General features: G+C 33.3%; 1 protein-coding gene across 4 annotated transcripts in view; it reads right to left on the bottom strand.

Moving 5' to 3' along the window:
- Diaph3 (diaphanous related formin 3) overlaps positions 1 to 19,170 on the bottom strand; it is a 464,142-nt gene that overhangs the window by 200,656 nt on the left and 244,316 nt on the right. For all 4 annotated transcript variants that reach the window (XM_076871975.2, XM_076871976.2, XM_076871977.2 and 1 more), the window contains one exon: positions 15,202 to 15,441. In XM_076871975.2, the coding sequence (XP_076728090.2) occupies positions 15,202 to 15,441 (240 nt within the window). The remainder of the gene's footprint in view (positions 1 to 15,201; positions 15,442 to 19,170) is intronic.

The following is a 19,170-nucleotide window of genomic DNA, read 5'->3' as shown; positions in this document are numbered from 1 at the left end:
GCCATGCACCATACTGGATGTGGCTGAGACAGTCTTCACCAGAATAGCCTAGGAAGGCACCATGCCCCTAACTCCAGACTGTGAGCTAAAAACCCTCTTAAGAGTTAAATAGCTCAGATATTTTGATACAGTGTTGTTACACTGACTAAACCAAAGCCATAGATAAGGAGGAATATGGCACATCTGAAGAGGCTGAGTGACTTCAAAAAAAGTGTGTATATATCAGTGTAGGCAAGTAGGAATAGCAGGAAGACACAAATCTGAAAAGACCATGAAATAAAATAAAAGGTATGCCATGAAATAGAAATACAATTTTGATTCTAAACTGGATGAAAGAGATGATTACATATACATTTTAGAAAGCTCCTATATGGTGTGGATAAAAGATTTGAGCAGGGGTAATAACAGAAGCATAAAGAACATTTTGAAAAGCTGTGGCAATAATTCAGATAGGGAAATGAGACAACCTGAACTGAGGCTGTGGCCAAGGAATGGAGATAATAAACCAAGTGGGGTTAGAGACTCAGGTGATGCCATTATTTGAGATAGGTCAAAAAAGATGAAAAATAGATAACTGCTCCAGTTTTAGACAAAATGTGTGTAAAGTTTCTAAGTAATATTCAAGTGGAAATGTCTTGAAAAGAAGTAGATTTACAAAGATGCAGAACTATATTTCTAAGGTTTTCATTAATGCCCCCTAAAGAGCCTTTTAGGTTTATTGGGTCTAATTGTCTATAACTAGGAAATGTAAAAACCACAAGTATACTGCATTTATATTAATGTACTGTATGTATAGCTGCACTCTATATGCTCCTTAAGAATCAACTTTCTATCCCTCAAGGGTGACAGTGTCCTTATTAAGAATACATGAGTAGACCTTGGAGAAATGGACAGGTGTTGGAGCACCAATTTGTGAGCTCTTCACTTTAAAAGTCAGTTAGCTGATCAGATGAATCTCAATGGGTATATAGGATTAAAAAAAAATAAAGGGTTGAGGAGAAGACCAGGGTTGACCAATCCTAATCTGAAGTGGTCATGGACTGCAATCAGAAATGAGAAGTGGTGAAGCTAACATCTGAGCAGTAAACAGGAGTTAGTTTGGGTTTCCTTTCGTAACTGCCAGTAGGGAGTGATGGGCCTAGAGCAGTATGAACACAGGGCTAATAGATAACCCTAGCACCATACCAAGAAAGAACGTTTGCTGGCACTTTAAAAACAGAACACATAAGTCATTATTTGATACCTCGTTTAAAAGAAATGTAGATTTCACAATATCCAGGTGTGAAAAAAGAGTACTGCCAAATATATATATATATCTTATTACTAGCTAGATAACTAGCATGTGAAGATGATCCTAGTAATGCTAAACATACCCTTAACGAGTTAATAGCCTTGGGGAAGTTATTGGACTTTAGTTTGCATGCAGGTAAAAATAAGAGAATAATATAATAACACAGAAAGGTAATTCTAAATTCACTTTCCATTCCAAAACTATTAGGTGCATATTATAGTAATCTGGATATATATAAGAATAGTGAAATAACAAAACAAAATAACGAGAATAACAATGAAAAACCTAGTTCTTAAAGTTACTTTTGCATGCTTGGGTCAGTTCTAATTTTTCTATATATTTCAGTTTTTCCATATAAACCTGAGAATGTTAATCTAAATTGTGACTTTTTTACAACTCTAGCTTTTCATTCATACTACCATTTTAAATAGATAAGGCCACATAAAAGCAGCAAACTTTCATAAATATAATAGAGCTAGCATAAAATCTGTCTTCTGTTTTGTTAAAAAAAGCACGCAAAAACTAAAGCTCCTTTTCTGCTTCGTATCAGAGATTACCTCAAGGACACTGTTCCTTCCTTCTGTAGACTCTCAGCCACCTAATTTTTACCCCATCTCATGAAAGGACAGTCCACTCCCCATCTCAAGAAAGGGGTAACTAGGTAAGTGACCTGTGTGGAATAATAAATAAGACAAATGCTATCTCCCTCAGTAATTTGTAGAGCCTGAAAGTTTTCCAAAAAGATTTGTGATATAGCTAAACAGCCAGGAACTCCTAGGATTAATATATTGAGATATCTCTATGATGAAACAACAATCAAATGGATCAATCTCAATCTTTATTCATGAGCAATAATAATTGAAAATTAGAATTCTGAAACACCATATACTTTGCAATATCTACCAATTTAATAAATGTGAAGTACTTCCAGTCAAACACAGATTCAACGTATTCAGAGATGCTATAAAACTAGCACCAGTTTAGGGAGGGGGCTCATTTATCACAGGCTGTCATATTGAAATTGCCCACTAATTAGTAGGACACACATTGGTAACATTATAATATTAGAAAGTATACTTACTGAATAGGAAATAGAGGAATACTTCTCCCATAATTTCTAAATCTGTATTTCTTAATTGTGAAATTTTAAAAAAACCCACACAAACTTCCAAACATATTTGACACTAAACATAATAAAACATCTCAGATGAGAAGCATTTTGTTGATAATTCATAGTGTCTCATTTTTAAACTATCCTGCAGCTCTAAATCCCAGAGCAAAGATTTTTTATTCATCTTCTAGCATTTCAGGAAAAAGTTCACAATGCTACCAGAGTACCCTTCCTGCCTCAATTATTCTTCTCTTTCTCCCTCCCCCATAATCTCTTCTAAAAATTAATAGATATAAAGAATGTTTTCCAAAAGCATGAAAGCACACAAACATGCACAAAATGTATTAGCAACAACTTCATCTATTTCGTCCATACTTTTTTTCCACTGTTTTGGTAGACATTAACAAGTAAAGAAGACATGATCTATTTACACTAATCAGTCATGCCATGATAAGGTACTAATGTAGAATAATTAAAGCTTGGGAGATAGTGCTAACCTTGTTGAAATGAAGAACAACTTAAATACATTTTGTAATAATAGTTCTTTGAAAGAAAATGAAACAAGTATTTGTTTTAAAACTTTGTTCAGGTTAAAAAAAATGTTTTATCCAAATTTTAACAGACATTGCTTGTCAGGATTCCTTTTGTGTTACTGTCAAGAGATTTATCTGCCTGATGAGTAATCCTCAATGTTAAACAGAATTTATTATTTATATGTTATTTTTTTAAGGTACATTTAATGTGGCATAAATGTCAAATAAACAAAAAGATGGATGGAGTTTCTCCGGCCACTCTGTTCATTCTGGACAAAATAATGTTAAAAGCAGATTCTGTAATAAATCATTGCCTACTTGTCGGTCTGGAGTAAAATAGCTACAAAGCAAGGGTCTAGAATATACTTACAGTATTCACCACAAATTTGGATGACATTTAAAAAAGATTCCATTATTTCAGTCATACAAAGAAAAATATTAAATGAAAACTAAGTAGCTTCTTGGTGATCTTTATAATCTAAAAACTATCACCCACTACTCTTTGAACAATGAAATGGTTCTTTAAGAATACTGTCAAGTTAGCAATTCTCTGTACTATATTCCCATAATCTAAGCATCATGACAGCATTGTCACTTTATATTTGGTAGACTTGGGCGAACACCAGAAACAGGACAAAATTCTGAGAATCTTGTAATGGCCCCATGATTTTCTAGAAGACCCGAACCTATGATATTAACATTGAACATGACAGCAGGAGTTCTTATTTGTTTGGCATTTGGTATGAGACAGGGACTAACCAAATAATATAGCACATGTTCAGTGCTTAAAAGACACAACATCCCTATAAGGAAGCAACTACTATTACATTATTTAGATACAAGAACAGATTTAGAGAAATCAGGTTGCTTACCCAAGATTACACACCTACTACCTGGTAGAAAGAAATAAAAATCCACGTTCATGTGAAGACAAAACTGATAAAAAATTCAGAATACACTTCTTTTAACAAAAATCTTTATTTAATCTAGCTTTTTACTACTACCCAAAAGAAACAAAATTCCCAAAACTATAGTATGCTAAAATAGTAGTAAAATCAAAAGAGAGTATCAATGCAATTTAAAGTGTTAATGCCCGCTAAAACCTTTAAATTCAAGCCTGGATAGCCTCTACAAGCAGAGGCCAAGAGTACAACATTCTTTCTACTGTTTTACCTACAATATGACAAATATGATATCTGAATCACATCCTTCAAACAACTAGCATTTATGTATTTCTAACACATTACTGATAAACAAAAGATTACATCAAAATGGTTGGACTAAGAGAGATCTATAAAGTTTAACCTTCAATGAACTTACACAAATTTATTTTAATATCATATTCTATCACAATCCTTTGCATAATCAAGTGGATTGTGTATATATGAAACAGCATCTCTGAAAATAAATTCAAGGTATCCACACGAAAACTATTGTGTGAAGATGTACTGAAAAACAGTATGTTACAATTGCTCAGATGAGAAGCTCAAAAAGTCAATTTACTGGTGTAACTGACCATCACTATAGAACAGATGTTTTCTTTTGTAGGTAGGTGTGTGTGCAGAAGAAAAACAATTACTATAATGATAAGAGTTTTCAAAAAGGCTGGGTTATCCCTCCAATACAAGTGGCAGTAAAAATTTGAAACTGAAACAAGATGTTTATGCCACGCTCATAACCATTACTAGCTATAATAAAACTTTCATAATGATTTTAAAGATATAAACCAAACTGATAATAGTAGATAATATGAATATTACACAAGTCATGGCATTCATACATAAAAATTATAGTAATTGCTTAATTTCCATTTTAAAATAATGAGTTAAAATATTAAATGACCAAAAAGAGGTTTAGCATAATGGGGACTTCTGTATTACTGTAGATTGGTTTCTACCACTTTCACTGAATTATATTTTTAACATGTTTCTCTTGAATTTCAGCACTAGAAATTTCCAAATGAAAAGTAATTTTCCATTTTAGGAAGTGAACTTATCGCATTATCCACTGGTTATTTATACTTTCCCCCTTTATCGGACAAAACGTTTAAAGCAGCTCAGTGTTCTTTAGAAAACTATCAATTCTTTTAAAATTTAGAAATGAGAAAACATTGCTTTTACAACAGAAAGAAATGGGGAAAGAGTTTAAATAAATAATTCATAAATAAATAAATAAAATTAGAACACAAATACACAGCAAAACTCTAAGCTCTTGGGTGATCAAAGGTTCAACATATTTTTTACCAACAACATCAGCCCCCTCCAACAGTGAAAAAAATTCTAACCAAGAACAACTAAGGAGGGCAGGATTGCAGTGAAACTGGCATTTTCAAATGCCATTAGGATATGTAAATTAGGAAAATCCTCCATGAAACAGTTGATAATACATGCCAATAATTATTAAAATATTCTTGTTTAAGGTAGTTTCAGAAAACTCACTGGGGTCCAATTTTATTTAACCAAAGCTAGGTAACTCAAGTGTTATTTTAGAGCACTAATGATCTAACACTACAAAATTTTCATAAGAATAATTAATAAAAGTTGGAGTAAATGCTAGATGTGTAGTTAATATAAATGGGTTAAGTACATTAATTTTAAATAAATTGTCACCTTTAATTTTTCATATTAATAGAATCCTTTTTAGGGATGTTTTAATTTTCTAGAAAAATAAGCAGATTACAGAAAGACCCTTACCACTTGCACAACGTCTATTAACATTTTGTGTTAGTGTGGTACGTCTATTACAAATGACATATCAATAGTGACACCATTATTGACACAGCGTTCAGAGTTCACATTAGGGTTGATTCTTTGTTTTGAATAATCCTATGTTTTTTTAAAAAATTAAAATGTTATGGGTTCATCATTAGCATGCCATACAGTATACTTCCTCCATCCTAAAAACTGTGTTCCACGTAATCCTTCTACCCTCTTTCCAGAACCCTTCAAAATCACTGATAGTACTGGCTTTATAATTCTGTCTATGGAATCATATATTATGTAGACATTTCAGGGTTTTTTTTTCAATTAGAAATGTGAATTTAAGTTTGGATTGTATCTTTTCTTGGCTTTAAAGGACATTGATCTCAAAGACTAAATAATATTCCACTGTAAGGATATACCATGGTTTATCTAGTCTCTATTAAAGGAAATCTTAGTTGCTATCACTTTGGGAATAAAACTGCATTAAACATATGAAGGTTTTTGTACAGGCCTGCATTTTCAACTAATTTGGGTATATAGCTGAGTGTGACTACTGTGTAAGCTTAGATGTAGTTTTGCAACTGCCAGTTTTTCAATCTTGATACACCTTTTGCACTCCCACTAGCAATGAATAAGGGTTCCTGTTGTGCTAAATCCTCATGAGGATTTTACATCAGTATTTTGGTGTTAGTCATATTAATAGGTACACAATGGTGTCTTACTATTGCTAATATTTAGTAATTCTCTAATGACGTGTGATGTTCCATATTGTATGGGTTGAAAAACTCCATCTCTATTGACTTCAGATACCATCTGGGTTTGACAATTAAATGGCATAGCAGAGATAAACAGAAGAGAAGCATAAATTTCAAGTGGCACAACAGCCCTAGAAAAGAAATGAAGACTCAAAGCAACAGCTAACACCAGTTACTTGTGTACTAAATTAGACACAGAATAGTCAGTGGTGAAGAAACAAATTATGTGAGGAAACTTAAAAAAAGTTATTTTGGGGCTGGGGCTGGGGCTGGGGCTGGGGCTTAGCAGTTGTACACTTGCTTGGCATGTGGGAGGCACTGGGTTCGAATCTCAGCATTGCATATAAATAAATAAAACAAAGTTCTATAACAAATAAAAAATATTTTTTAAAAAGATGAGTTATTTTGAACAAGGTCTATACAGAATTTCCTCCATTTCTATTTCTCATCCTTAAAGATGAAGACAGTGCTTATTTTATTTTATTTTACTTTAATACAGGGAGGGTACTTTTTACTTGAGAATGAAACTTTTGGTCTTAAGAAAATGCATGGAGATACAAGATGGAGGGCTAGAGGGAGGATGTATTCTGTGTTGCTCGGAGTCCAGGGATTCTAGTAGTGGGAATACTGTTTCTCTGTGAGCTATTAGAGGATCCCCAACAGCCGCTTTTGCACAGGAATCCCAGGTGCCTTGCTGCTCTCCAGGTCTCAGTATGAGTCCATGACTCCTGGCTGCTAGCTCTTGCAAGACACCCAGCAGCAGCCTACACCCAGAACCTCCAGCCGCCACTCATGTGTGGACACCCATCTACCAACGGCAGGGGGGGAGGCTGCCCTGTCACCTCCATCTTGGGACACTGCAACCACTGGCATAGAGCCTGACACATGACAGCCTGTAACTGGGGACACCAGACAGGGTCTGGATACAGCCGTCAGCCACAACACTGCATGCCACAACTACAGAGCTACAACTCAGAACACCCCCCTCCCCACCAAGGCCACTACCAAGACCCACCCCACTGGCTAATGAAAAGAAAATCAAATGACTTTGTCGTATCTTGAAACTTTGTTATAATGTTAATAATTACAGGACTTTCTTTTTCTGTCAATTGTGGGAGGGGGCGCTCTATAGCCAATTATTTCATCTATAAACAGTCATAGTCTAGACAACTTTGTGTCCTTTTTCCTTTGTTTTATTGTACTAACTAGGATTTGCACTATGATGTTGGAAAGGAGAGGTAAGAAAAGACAGTCTTGCCTTGTTCCTGAACATCTGGGGAAAGCATCCATTTTCTTAACATTAAATAAGCTATAGAGCATTTGAAGATACTCTTTAGTAACCTGAGGAAATTTCCCCTTCATTGTCAGTTTATTGAGAATTTTTATCATGAAAGAGTACTTCACTGATAAGATTTTCATTCTTTAGCTTGTTGATATGATGGATTACATGGATTTTGAAATGTTCAACTAACTTGGCCTCACACGATGGGAATATTCCATCTGCTTAATATTTGCCAGACAAAATGTAGAGAATTTGTCATGTTTTCCTTAAGAGTTTAATAAAGTTTAAATAATAAAAAAAGCTTAAATAATGAAACTATCTGGACCTCGTTCTTCATGTTATAGAAGACTACTTATTAAATTATTTTATACGGGCCTCTAGTTCTTATGTAAGTTCTATGATACATCTAAATTGTCTTCCAAGAAACTGGTCCATTTCACCAAGGCTACCAAATTTGTGAGCAATGAGTTGTTTATAATATTCCCTTGTTATTCTTTTAATGTCAATGGGATAGCCCATCTTTCTTTTCTGATATGGATAAAGTGTGTCTTCTCTTTTTTTCTTAGGTTAGCTTCACTAGAGATTGAACAATGCTATTGATCTTTTTAAAGAATAAGATTTTGGTTTCAATAATTTTCTATTTCTTTTTTTCAACTTCATTGGTACTTGCTGTAATGTATATTGTCATTATTATTATTATTATTATTAATATTATTATTAATTTGTTTTACTTAAGATTTCATTTGTTCTTTTTCTATTTTCTTGAAGTGGAAGGTTAGATTATTGATTTTAGATCTTTCTTCGTATCTAACACATTCAATACTATACTATTCATTAAAACACATTTTGATAAGGTATATTTTCAATTTAATGATTTATAGAGGTGGATCAAATATTAATTTTAAATATTTTAAAAACCGTAATAAATGTAGAAACATGTAAATTTTCCATTAAAATCACTTAACAAAAACTCATACGTGATATATTTCAAGTGTTATTTTTGGGAATTTGTGGTGGTAGTACACATACCTCCCAATGCTAAAACCACAACTTAGCATGTATGCACCCATTTTATCATCATCAAGAACAAATGATCATAAATATCAGTAAGTATTACTATGTAGATAATATGTTTCATGTTTTGACTCTTGTCCAAAATATGTATAAACAAAGATGTCCTTTGGGGTAGAGGTAAATAAAATAAAATAAAATAAAAAGCGTCCAAAGGATTATCAGAAATGAGGTGTCTTACTTTTGACATTTCATTTATAAACTGTAAAAGAAGAGGGGACTGAACTAAACTAGAGATAGCAGGTGATATTAAGGGTGGATGCTACCTCTAACCAGTGTTAGCCAACTCCAAGAGTGGTGCTAAGAGGATTCTGAGGCTGGATGCTTGGGGAAAGGTGGTTTGGCAGAGCAGCAATGCTTGTTATGAAAGTTAGGAAATGATAGCACACAGGCAGCATATGGCTATGCTATGCCTGAGCAAAGCCACCCTTTGTGTTCTACTAAAAGAATAATTCTAATTCACAATGCTCTATAACAATTGAGGGTAAAAGAATTTATCAAAACTGCAACTTGGTAAACCCAGTTAATATTTCTCAGAAAATGCTATAGATTAAATATGCTAATGAGTGAGTCAAGGGGTTAAGCCTTCTGAACAGTTTCATACTGCTTTTAAATCAGAACTTCTATGATTTAATTGCCTGTATGTAAAATAAGAATGACATTTGTTATTTGCAAATCTTTGGCCTGTAAATGCTTTACTTCAAAGGGTGCCAAAATGTATGAGTATGACTTTGCCAATCTTGGTAAAAAAAAATTTTATTTCTCTCTAAATTTTTTTTCTCTAGATGAAACAATGAATGTTTGCACCCCCACCACCCTTTTTTTTTATTGGCAGAAAAGTTTCTTAAAAATAACTTCGTAGAATAAAGGAGATAGTAAAAGATAAAAATTTCACAAAAAATATATTAATCTGTGTTACTTTGACAGATACACAAAATAAAACTTCCTGTGATAGACAAGTTTTCTAACTCCTGTGCAACACAAAGACTTGCAAAATGACGCAGGACACGGGCCTTCAATTGATTTCAGTTCTACTATGTGTCTGAAATTCACATTTCTTTTCAAAGTCTTCATTTGCAGAACAGTGTTCAGCTTGGCATGAAAGAAAAACAGCATTTTGGGAAATATTTTCAACACTCATCCTTAAGTTGTTTCTTTTTTATTTTTGTTTTGGTGTTGGTTAGTTTTCATTTCTTTATGTTTATTTGTTGGTTGATGGGTTCCAGATCATCAGTCAGAGATTTGCCTTTTTGGCATATATAAGCAGGCCAAAAGACATAAAATGATTCTCAATTCAGGTTGAGCATTAAACTCACGTGGAAAGTTCTTTTTAAAATGCCACTAATGATGATCCACACATTCTGAATTAATTGAAAGGATAAAGGGGTAAAGGCATTTTTTTATAGGGTACTACAGGTTGCAAATCAATATCATCTAAGAAAAGGCTGTTCACAATTTCAAAAAATCACTCACTAGAGTAGGTGGAGATATTAAAGAAAATGGAAATTCAATGTTGTCAATTTAAATCATTTCCATCACTGGTATGCTGAAGTTAATCTACTTTGGTTTAGCCTCTGCTTATTAAAACAAAATAATGAATTAGAAAGATCACATAGGAAATTCTGTATTAGTAAAAGGAACTGATTTATAAATCAATCTTACAGCCACCCCTTCCCTATTATTATGTATCTTTTAATGACTTCAACTTTGAGATGAACTTAATGCTCTACTACCATAGAGTATAGAAAGTTCCTAAGGTGGATAAATTTAAAGATTTGTTTTTGTAATTTTTCCCAAATAATAACAGCATAAATACTGATAAAAATTAGTTATTACAGTAGTAAGTTCTTTTAAAATTCATATCTATTCTCCCAATGTAACATATACCCCAATATATTATCTAATTTTCTTGATAAGGATGATATTCAGACAACACACATCTCATTAGACCCTAGTAAACATCATACATGTTATAGCTACTATGTATTTATCTATAATATACACTCCTATAAGTCTAAATTATCCCATGTATTTTAATATGCTGTTGAACTTTCATGGCTGGGTCAATTCATTCTCTACTTACAATGCTGATTTACTTGTGGCAGGGGCAGGGGGGGTCTTGGCCTAGTACTAGGTTCTTTTAAAGAAATACCTTCAACAAAAACCAGATACAGATTTTTGCCAGGTAGACATTTTGGTCAGACAAGTATGCACCTTACGATGACTAGATTTCTAAAGATATGAATTTACATTTTATAAATACCAATTGGAAAATGGACATGCATGCATACATACACATACACACACACACACACACACACACACACACACACACAGGATCTCAAAATGCCTCATTCAGTTTTTATGTAAATCTCAGTAAAATCTTTTGAGGATATAATGGATGATAAGCATTCCACCATTTATATTCTAAGGCTCATATTTTTAAAAAGTGTAAGCCTTATATTCTAAGAATGTAATATAACATTCTAATATAAATAATATTCTAATATAAGAGAATATAAGCCATTTACATTCTAATGCTTATAGGCCATCATATCTATAATCCCAGCAGTGAGACAGGCTGAGGCAGGAAGATCACAAGTTCAAAGTCAGTCTCAGCAAGTTAGTGAGGCTCTAAGCAACTTGGAGAAACCCCGTCCCAAAATAAAATATTAAAAGGCCTAGGGATTTGGCTCAGTAGTTAAGCACCTCTGGTTCAATTCCTACTACTACTACTACTGCTAAATAAACAAATAAAGTTATGCCATCAGAAAACAAGGCATTTAGAGCATTTTACCAAAACTAGGAGAAGCAAGCATAATTGTCACTGAAAAATACATTTCTATCCTACCACGAGAGTTTCTCATGGAGTTCCAAGTTAGTAGGGAGGAAAGGAGAGAAAGGGATAGCTTTAGAATAAACATCCACATGAAACTGATTCTTCAGATCCACTATTTCTAAGGACATTGTTCACCACCACATTTTTTTTAATATAAAGATACATGTGCCAATTTCTTATGGAAGTCAGCTTTAACTCTTCCAAAAAAAAATTAAAAAGACGTTATTTTTAGCTCATAAAAAGTTTCAGGAAAATGTGTACACTACACTTTGACTACCAAAAAGCCCCATGTTGGCCTACACATCAAGCATAAGTTTTACTCACATTTTATTAAGCTAGTTGTAATTTCTGTTTACATTAATCTCTTGTTTTACTTTTGTATTGATTTGTCTTCATCATATCTCTGGGATATAAGAAAGTGAGCCTTTTCTCTCTGAACTCAGAGACATTATAGTTACCAACCCTGATTACAAATACATATATAAAGAGATATAGCTCTTAAAAATGAAACTGTGTATAAAATTCACAATTCTTATACTTATTTCTAAACATAATGTTAATATTTAATAAAAAGTCTCATATATATTTTTACACTTGATTTTTACATAAAAATTATTTTAAATGATTTTAGATACAGAGTGTTAAGTGTCATATAATTACTTAGCGTGTTTTAACAGATCTAAATATTTCTTTGACATTCTACTGTCAAATAAATATGGAATTCCTTGTGTGGAGCCTTATCAACCAACTGAATGGTTTATATTTGATGTGAAAAATTCAATCACAATTGTCAAAGATCAAGCTGCTACCTCTGATAACAAACATGATGAGATATCATCTTGTTCAATATATGCTTTCACACTGACATGTAAGCTAATAAAAATATGAAGTTGTAGTATTTATTTTGTTTCTTGAACAACAGAAGGCTCCTAAGAGGGATAATGAAAATACCTAGTCATTGCATGAAAATACAATCAACTTTTTATAAGGAGGACAATTAACTGATTTGCAGACTAACTGTAGTAAAATAATAATGGCATGCATTGCATTTATAGATGATTTTATACTAAGTACCACTAAATATCTCAATGAAAGCATTTCTATTTTCAACTACAAAAAAAATGTGTGTTGTAACAAGTTTCATTCACTCAATAGCTATTTAATATTTACTAAGTATCAAGTACTATCTAGGGCTAGTTCACCTCACTAATCAGACTGAGTATTTTATCAATTTTTCTGTGGAGGAATGCTAGAAGGAGGACATGCAACTAACTTTTTGTGAGTCAATTATATTTCTGAGATACAAAAACCTAAAAATGAACAGCCATTTTTCACAGAAAAACAAACCCCAGTAGATTTGTATATATGGACTTAACTTCTCACCCACCTTGCTCCTTACCCTGTTTGACTTCCTTTGCATTCCTTCTCAGGGAAAGCCTGAACTTGGTAGTCACACTTTCCTTTCTCAGTCACTCATAATCAGCCCAGTCTGATAATTCCCAATGTTTGCTGAATTTATACACTTAACTCTATCTCCTCTACAATTTACCTCAAACCCCTCTGCCACTTCCTTAGCTAAAAACTCCATCATCTTAAATTATAGTGACCATTATGTGTTAGACACTAAAGTAGATGATAAATAATTAAATAAGGCAGCTTCAGTCCAATATCCTTTAAGAAACTGAGGCAAGCAGGAGGAGGAAAACAACAAAAACACCCTGAATACCTTCCCTTCTGAACAACCACTTCAAACATGTCAGGAGCTGTATCACCCACCAGCTGGCTAAGATAATAACAATCCCTCCCACACTATCTTCCTTATTCATCATCTTAGTTTGATATTGTCACTCTTCTATGTACATACTATATATCAGCCAGTCACCAAGCATCTCCCTTTTAGACTCCTCTAACCCATCGCTGTCCAAAAGAACTTTCTACAACAATGGAAAAGGCAACAGGTATGAACACTGAGAACTTAAAATGTGACAAGTGTGACAGAGAAACTAAATTTGAATTTTTATTCCAATAATCATACATTTCTTATGGCAACACTACTGAACAGCACAGCTTAACCTTCTTTCATGCTGCTGATGGAGTTATTGTCGCACAAAAGAGCTGATGACATTACTTTTCTATATAAAACTAACATGTCTCCTTACAACCTTCACCACTACACATGGCATTCAAGGCTCATTTAAACCAAATTACTACCTCAGTCCAGTCCCCCCAAATGCTGTCCCTTGCAGGCTCCAAAGATATTGGGCCATTCAGAGACTCCCAGAGGCCATGCTACAATATTTCATGCAAATGTTTTTCTTGTACTGAGAAGCTCCAGGGAATAGCTACTCATCTTCAAGATCAGGCACAAGTTTCTATTTCTCTGAATACTTAGCTGTCATCTCACAGATAAGCTTGACACTCTGGCCTAACTCTGCTGCAATAACATTTTGTATACAGCTCCACTAAAGCAATTAATCATAATTAATAGTTTACATATAAAAAATGTGAGTTCCATGTGTGCCAGGTAAAACTTAATCACCTACATTAAAGAGATGATCTGGAAAAGCATCTGGCACAGGATTTCACCCTGAGTAAGGATTCAGTGGATATGTAGTGCCTTTAATATTTTTAGGAATTGTGTTGGTGATAATAAGAACCCTACCAAAAGTACAAAAATCTATGAGAATGCAGGCTAGAAAATAAAAAGTGGGGAAAGAGAAAAAGGTCACATGGCACTGATGATATCAATGTAAGACTAAGGTCAGGGAAACTGAGAAAACTGATGTGAGTTCCAAAAAATAACTACCAGAAACTCCACAGCTCAAGCTGAACTTGTTTCTCTCCTTCCCTACCTGGCAATGGCAATAACTAAATTCCTTAATCAGGGATTGTAGATGTTACAAGGTCAAGAATAAGAGAAAGCTTTTCATGTGATGTATAACTGAGAAGAATTTGTTGTAAGCAGATCAATAAAACACTCTTCTATGGCCCACTCCTCAGGAAAGACCTCTGTTAAATAAAACACTAAATATATTTTTTCTAAGAAAATTCAACCAAAGGAACAACTTATTTAATTTTCATATCCTCTAAAATAATAGATGGAAACATTTCAAAATGATCAATGACATCTAAGGTATCTTTATTCCTAATATAATCACTTTCCTTTATATAAAGCAGTCTTATTTCTTGTTCCTTTTAGTTGGCTTACAAAAAACAATGCAGATAAATATTTAAATAGTTAAAGGTAAAAATTTAGGCAATCTGAAGCAATAGTCAATATATATCTTCGTGTATAGGTGCCTGAACTGAAGTAATATAACGTTTAAGTAATATTTTTATGTTCCATTTCACTGGTTTGACAAAGCATAGGTTTACAATATAATTTTATTATTAAACAAAATCCTTCTGTTGGATTTGCAGATCACACAAAATTAATATTTGGATTTAGTTCAGAGGTTGAGTAAATTAGCTTAGTTCACTCTGGGTTTGAGTTCATGGTTCAGTTAAAGTTCTTGATAATGAGCACATCAAAATAAAAATATTTAAATAATGTAATCAGGGCTGACATTTAAGAGTAAGTGTTCAGGCAAATATGTGTCTTAAGAAAACAAACTCACTTTACAGAGAGAGCTAAGGTTAAATCCGAAGGTTTGAGCATTCCGGGAGCCGGCGTTCATGTAGTTTCCCATTAGCAATACAAGTTCCAGCAACGTGCTGAAGCTTTTGCTCTTCTTTATCTCTTCGCAGGCAGTACTGACAGCCATGATGTCAGGTTTGATGTTGTTCACCTGCTCTTCAAACTGAAGCTTAAAGAGAATAGCACTGAGCCGTGGCCGCAGTCTCTTCACATTGCTCATCTGATTGAAAAGAAAATAGCAGATTTCCTTTAAAATGCATGGTATAGTTTAGTACTGTACGACTGCAAGTAATCTGGGATGATTTATTGGTATGACAGTACCGAAGAAGCAATATGTCCTCTGAAACTGATGGCAGGAAGAGAGAGAAGCCCTACTTGTTTTTGTAAGGAATCCAGAGTCATTCCTCAAAAACAAAATTAACAATTTAGATATGCAATGAAAAGAAAGCTTTAGTAAAACAATAATGTTTAATTAAGCAATAAGTTAAATGCATTTTTTACACACTCAATTATAAAAAGGTAACAGTATACATACACAACAAATTACAAAACATCCATATCATTACTTTAAATAACCTTTGTTCAATACTGAAATATACTAGGACATGTTTAAAACATACTCAGAAAGGTCTAAAGAAGGTTTGTTTGCTTCAAATAGCAATTGCTGTCCTCAGAAGCCCTGCTGACTAACAGTATGTGTTAGATAGAGGGAGAATAAATAGGTCCCAATTTGTACTAAATTGACTTTCTTCAGAAACACAGAAAGCAGAATGACTCCTGACACATACTAAATTAGCAGAATCAGAGTTAGGAAACATGGGAGTCACAGGAGATAGAAGTAGTGCAAAGCCCCAGGTCTATCACATGTCAAGTTAACCCTCTTTGTGACTCTGGGAATGTGACTGTTGGGGATGAGAAGAACTGGAGGTATCAAAAAGAACAAAAGAAGATGGGTGTGATAACCTATGCTGATAGTCCAAGTTACTCTGAGGCTGAGGCAGGTGGATTGCTTGAGTGCAGGAGTTTGGAATCAGCCTGGGGAACACAAGAGAGGCTGGCTGAAAACAAAACAATAAAAATGGGAGAAGTTCTTTAAAGCTTATTCCACCATTTTATCAGTATATATTAAGGGAATGACCACTTACCTGTAGGCTAAGACACACTATATTTAAGATAGATATGAATTTCTTAACTAAAAGGAAGATATTGGAAATTCAAAACTTAAACCATGCCAATGGGGCAGTAATAGTAAAATTATGGAATTTCAGTAACTATTGTAAATATCAAAAACATTTTTGAGGCAAGACCAGACCCCCTTACACAAAAGAAGTGACAGAAACAACAGGGTTAAACTAAAAACGAGCTAAGCAACAAGAATGGAGTCCTAATTAGAATATTCCATGCTTGTATAATTATATCAAAATGGATTCTACTAACATATGAAATTAAACAGAACCAATAAAAAAATTTAAAAACAAGTTCTCTGTGGCTAAAGGAAAGGATAAAAAACAATCGATGACTATTCATCTAAAAAATCAAAACAGAAAGTATTAATAGTAGAGATCAAATTCTTATATTTGAAAAGTTTCATTAGAAAATAATATAAATATCTAATTTATACCTAGCCCTCTCATCAGCCACAGGTTAAATGTTTACATTCACACAAGCATAATTCTAAGAGCTCAACTAATAAAATAATAACCTTGCTTTAGAAAATGTTTTCAAATACTTTAAAAAACATCTTCAAGGACCGGGACTGTGGCTCAGCGGTAGAGCGCTCGCCTAGCACGGGCGGGACCTTGGTTTGATTCTCAGCACCACATTAAAAAAAATGAATAAAGGCATTGTGTTGTGTCCAGCTACAAAAAAAAAAAAAAAAAGATTCTCATTCATTCTCTCCCTCTCTCTCTCTCTCTCTCTCCTTTAAAAAAAAAAAAAAAATCTTCAAAGTCCCCTGTCTAAGAACAATATGGGTTTTTTCCTCCTGCAAGAAAGTAAAAAAAGACTATAAACTTAACAAAGACATTTTTAATTTTTTTTTTTTTTTTTACAAATTTAAGCAATATAATGTTGTAGAAAGACAAATGGTAACCCTGTTATAATATTGATTTTAACTGGAAATGAATCACTCTTTTAAGATAGTTTTATCTCTACCACTAAAATTTCATAGTCATTTGTCCTAAAATATATTGTATGTTTTTAGTATGAGAAATCCTAGCTTGGCCCTTACATGGAATTTTTAGCTAATATAATATGTACTGTGTTGAACTAAATTGAGGTATGCTTTCTCAGGGGGAGAGAAATTAAGTCAAAAAACAGTTAATATTTTTTCACCTCTTTTTTCTTTCTTCCCAACTTTTCCACAAGAAAAAAGGTGTCAGGGGGTTGGGGCAGCCTTTGTATAAATACACAATCTAGGCATCAGGTTGTTGTGTGTAGATAAGGATAATAACAACTTTCATGAAAGAATAATGATCATTAAATTTATTTCAATAAATGTGTTTTGAATTCAAATATACATACAGTATACACCAAAAAGGATTCATTCCTTGATTTTTTTTTCACTTTTTCCCTTAGGCACTGTTAATGTAAGATACACACATTATATTGGCAACATGGATAATACTCTATTACAACCTTTAGAATGCCAAGACACACAAAACAGCACTTACATGTATACATGTAATAATGACCATTCAAAAAGTATCTAATGGGCCCATGGAATCTCTGTTCTCAATGGGTACCCTTATTCAAATTTAAGAAAGTCATTTGACAATTTACAATAAACAAGAGAAATAATTCTTCAGTATCCCATGCAAAATATCAGTGTTACAAAGTATTAATTCTAACATCTATTAATCCACTATTTCATGCACAAGGAAAAAGGGGGGAAAGACTATTTAAATGCCTACATTATACCACCTGAAATATGTTAAAGCTTTCCTACTTACAAGCTAACCATATGTAGCTAGCATAAAGTAATTAATTTTCCTAGAAAACTTTAACCCAGATTTGTATGAGTAATGAGTCTATCACGCTCTAGGGACAGATACCTTGAAAAGATAAAGTCTATGATGTAATGCAGAACAAATTGCTAAAAGTTCATTAAAAACCCTGACAAAGCAATGTCAGGAAAGGTAACCTAAAACAGAGCTCTGAACAACACATTTTTTTTCTAATTAGGTATCCCTTTCATATTATTCTTTCTTCCAAATTTAAATAAATTTATATTTTGACTATTATTAAATGAATGTATTTTTTAAAAATTGCTGAGAATGGAACCTGAGTGGTCATGTGGACCTGGTTACTGTCTTTAGCTTACTACTATGAGGTACAACAATGCCCTAGACCACATGGTTGTCCTTTTAAAAATAAACAAAAAACTCAATTGAAGCTAATGTAACATGACCCAATTCTTGGGATCTAATTATAATAAGAAGATTCTTCATCTGATGACTTAAATAAAAGTTTTTTTCTTCAGATGGAATAAAATAAAAAAGGTAAAATGGCATGGGAAAAAACTCATAAATGTATAAGTAAACTTGAAAAATTGTTCCAATATCCTCACCACTTCTAATACTAAATCAACATTGAGGACTTAGATTCTGTTGTGGTGGCTTATGCCTATAATTCCAGTGGCTCAGGAGGCTGACTCAGGAGGATTGCTAGCTCAAAGCCAGCCTCAGCAGCAAGGCACTTAGCTACTCAGTGAGACCCTGTCTCTAAATAAAATACAAAATAGGGCTGAGAGTGTGGCTAAGTGGTTGAGTGTCCCGGAGTTCAATCTCCAGTACCAAAAAAAGAAAGAAAAAGAAAATCAGAACTAAAGACTTGACTGTAGTAGAATAACAAGTTAGCACAGAAATGCACAGTTATGTTGCTCAAATAATAATAGAAAACACTTAAGAAAAAGAACAAAGGAAAGATTACAGTAAAAGTGAAATTAATA

This window comes from Callospermophilus lateralis, chromosome 12, assembly GCF_048772815.1.
Source record: "Callospermophilus lateralis isolate mCalLat2 chromosome 12, mCalLat2.hap1, whole genome shotgun sequence".
NCBI classification, from domain to species: Eukaryota; Metazoa; Chordata; class Mammalia; order Rodentia; family Sciuridae; genus Callospermophilus; species Callospermophilus lateralis.
Note: the sequence above shows the minus strand (reverse complement) of the source record. Positions and strands in the feature narration are given on the sequence as shown.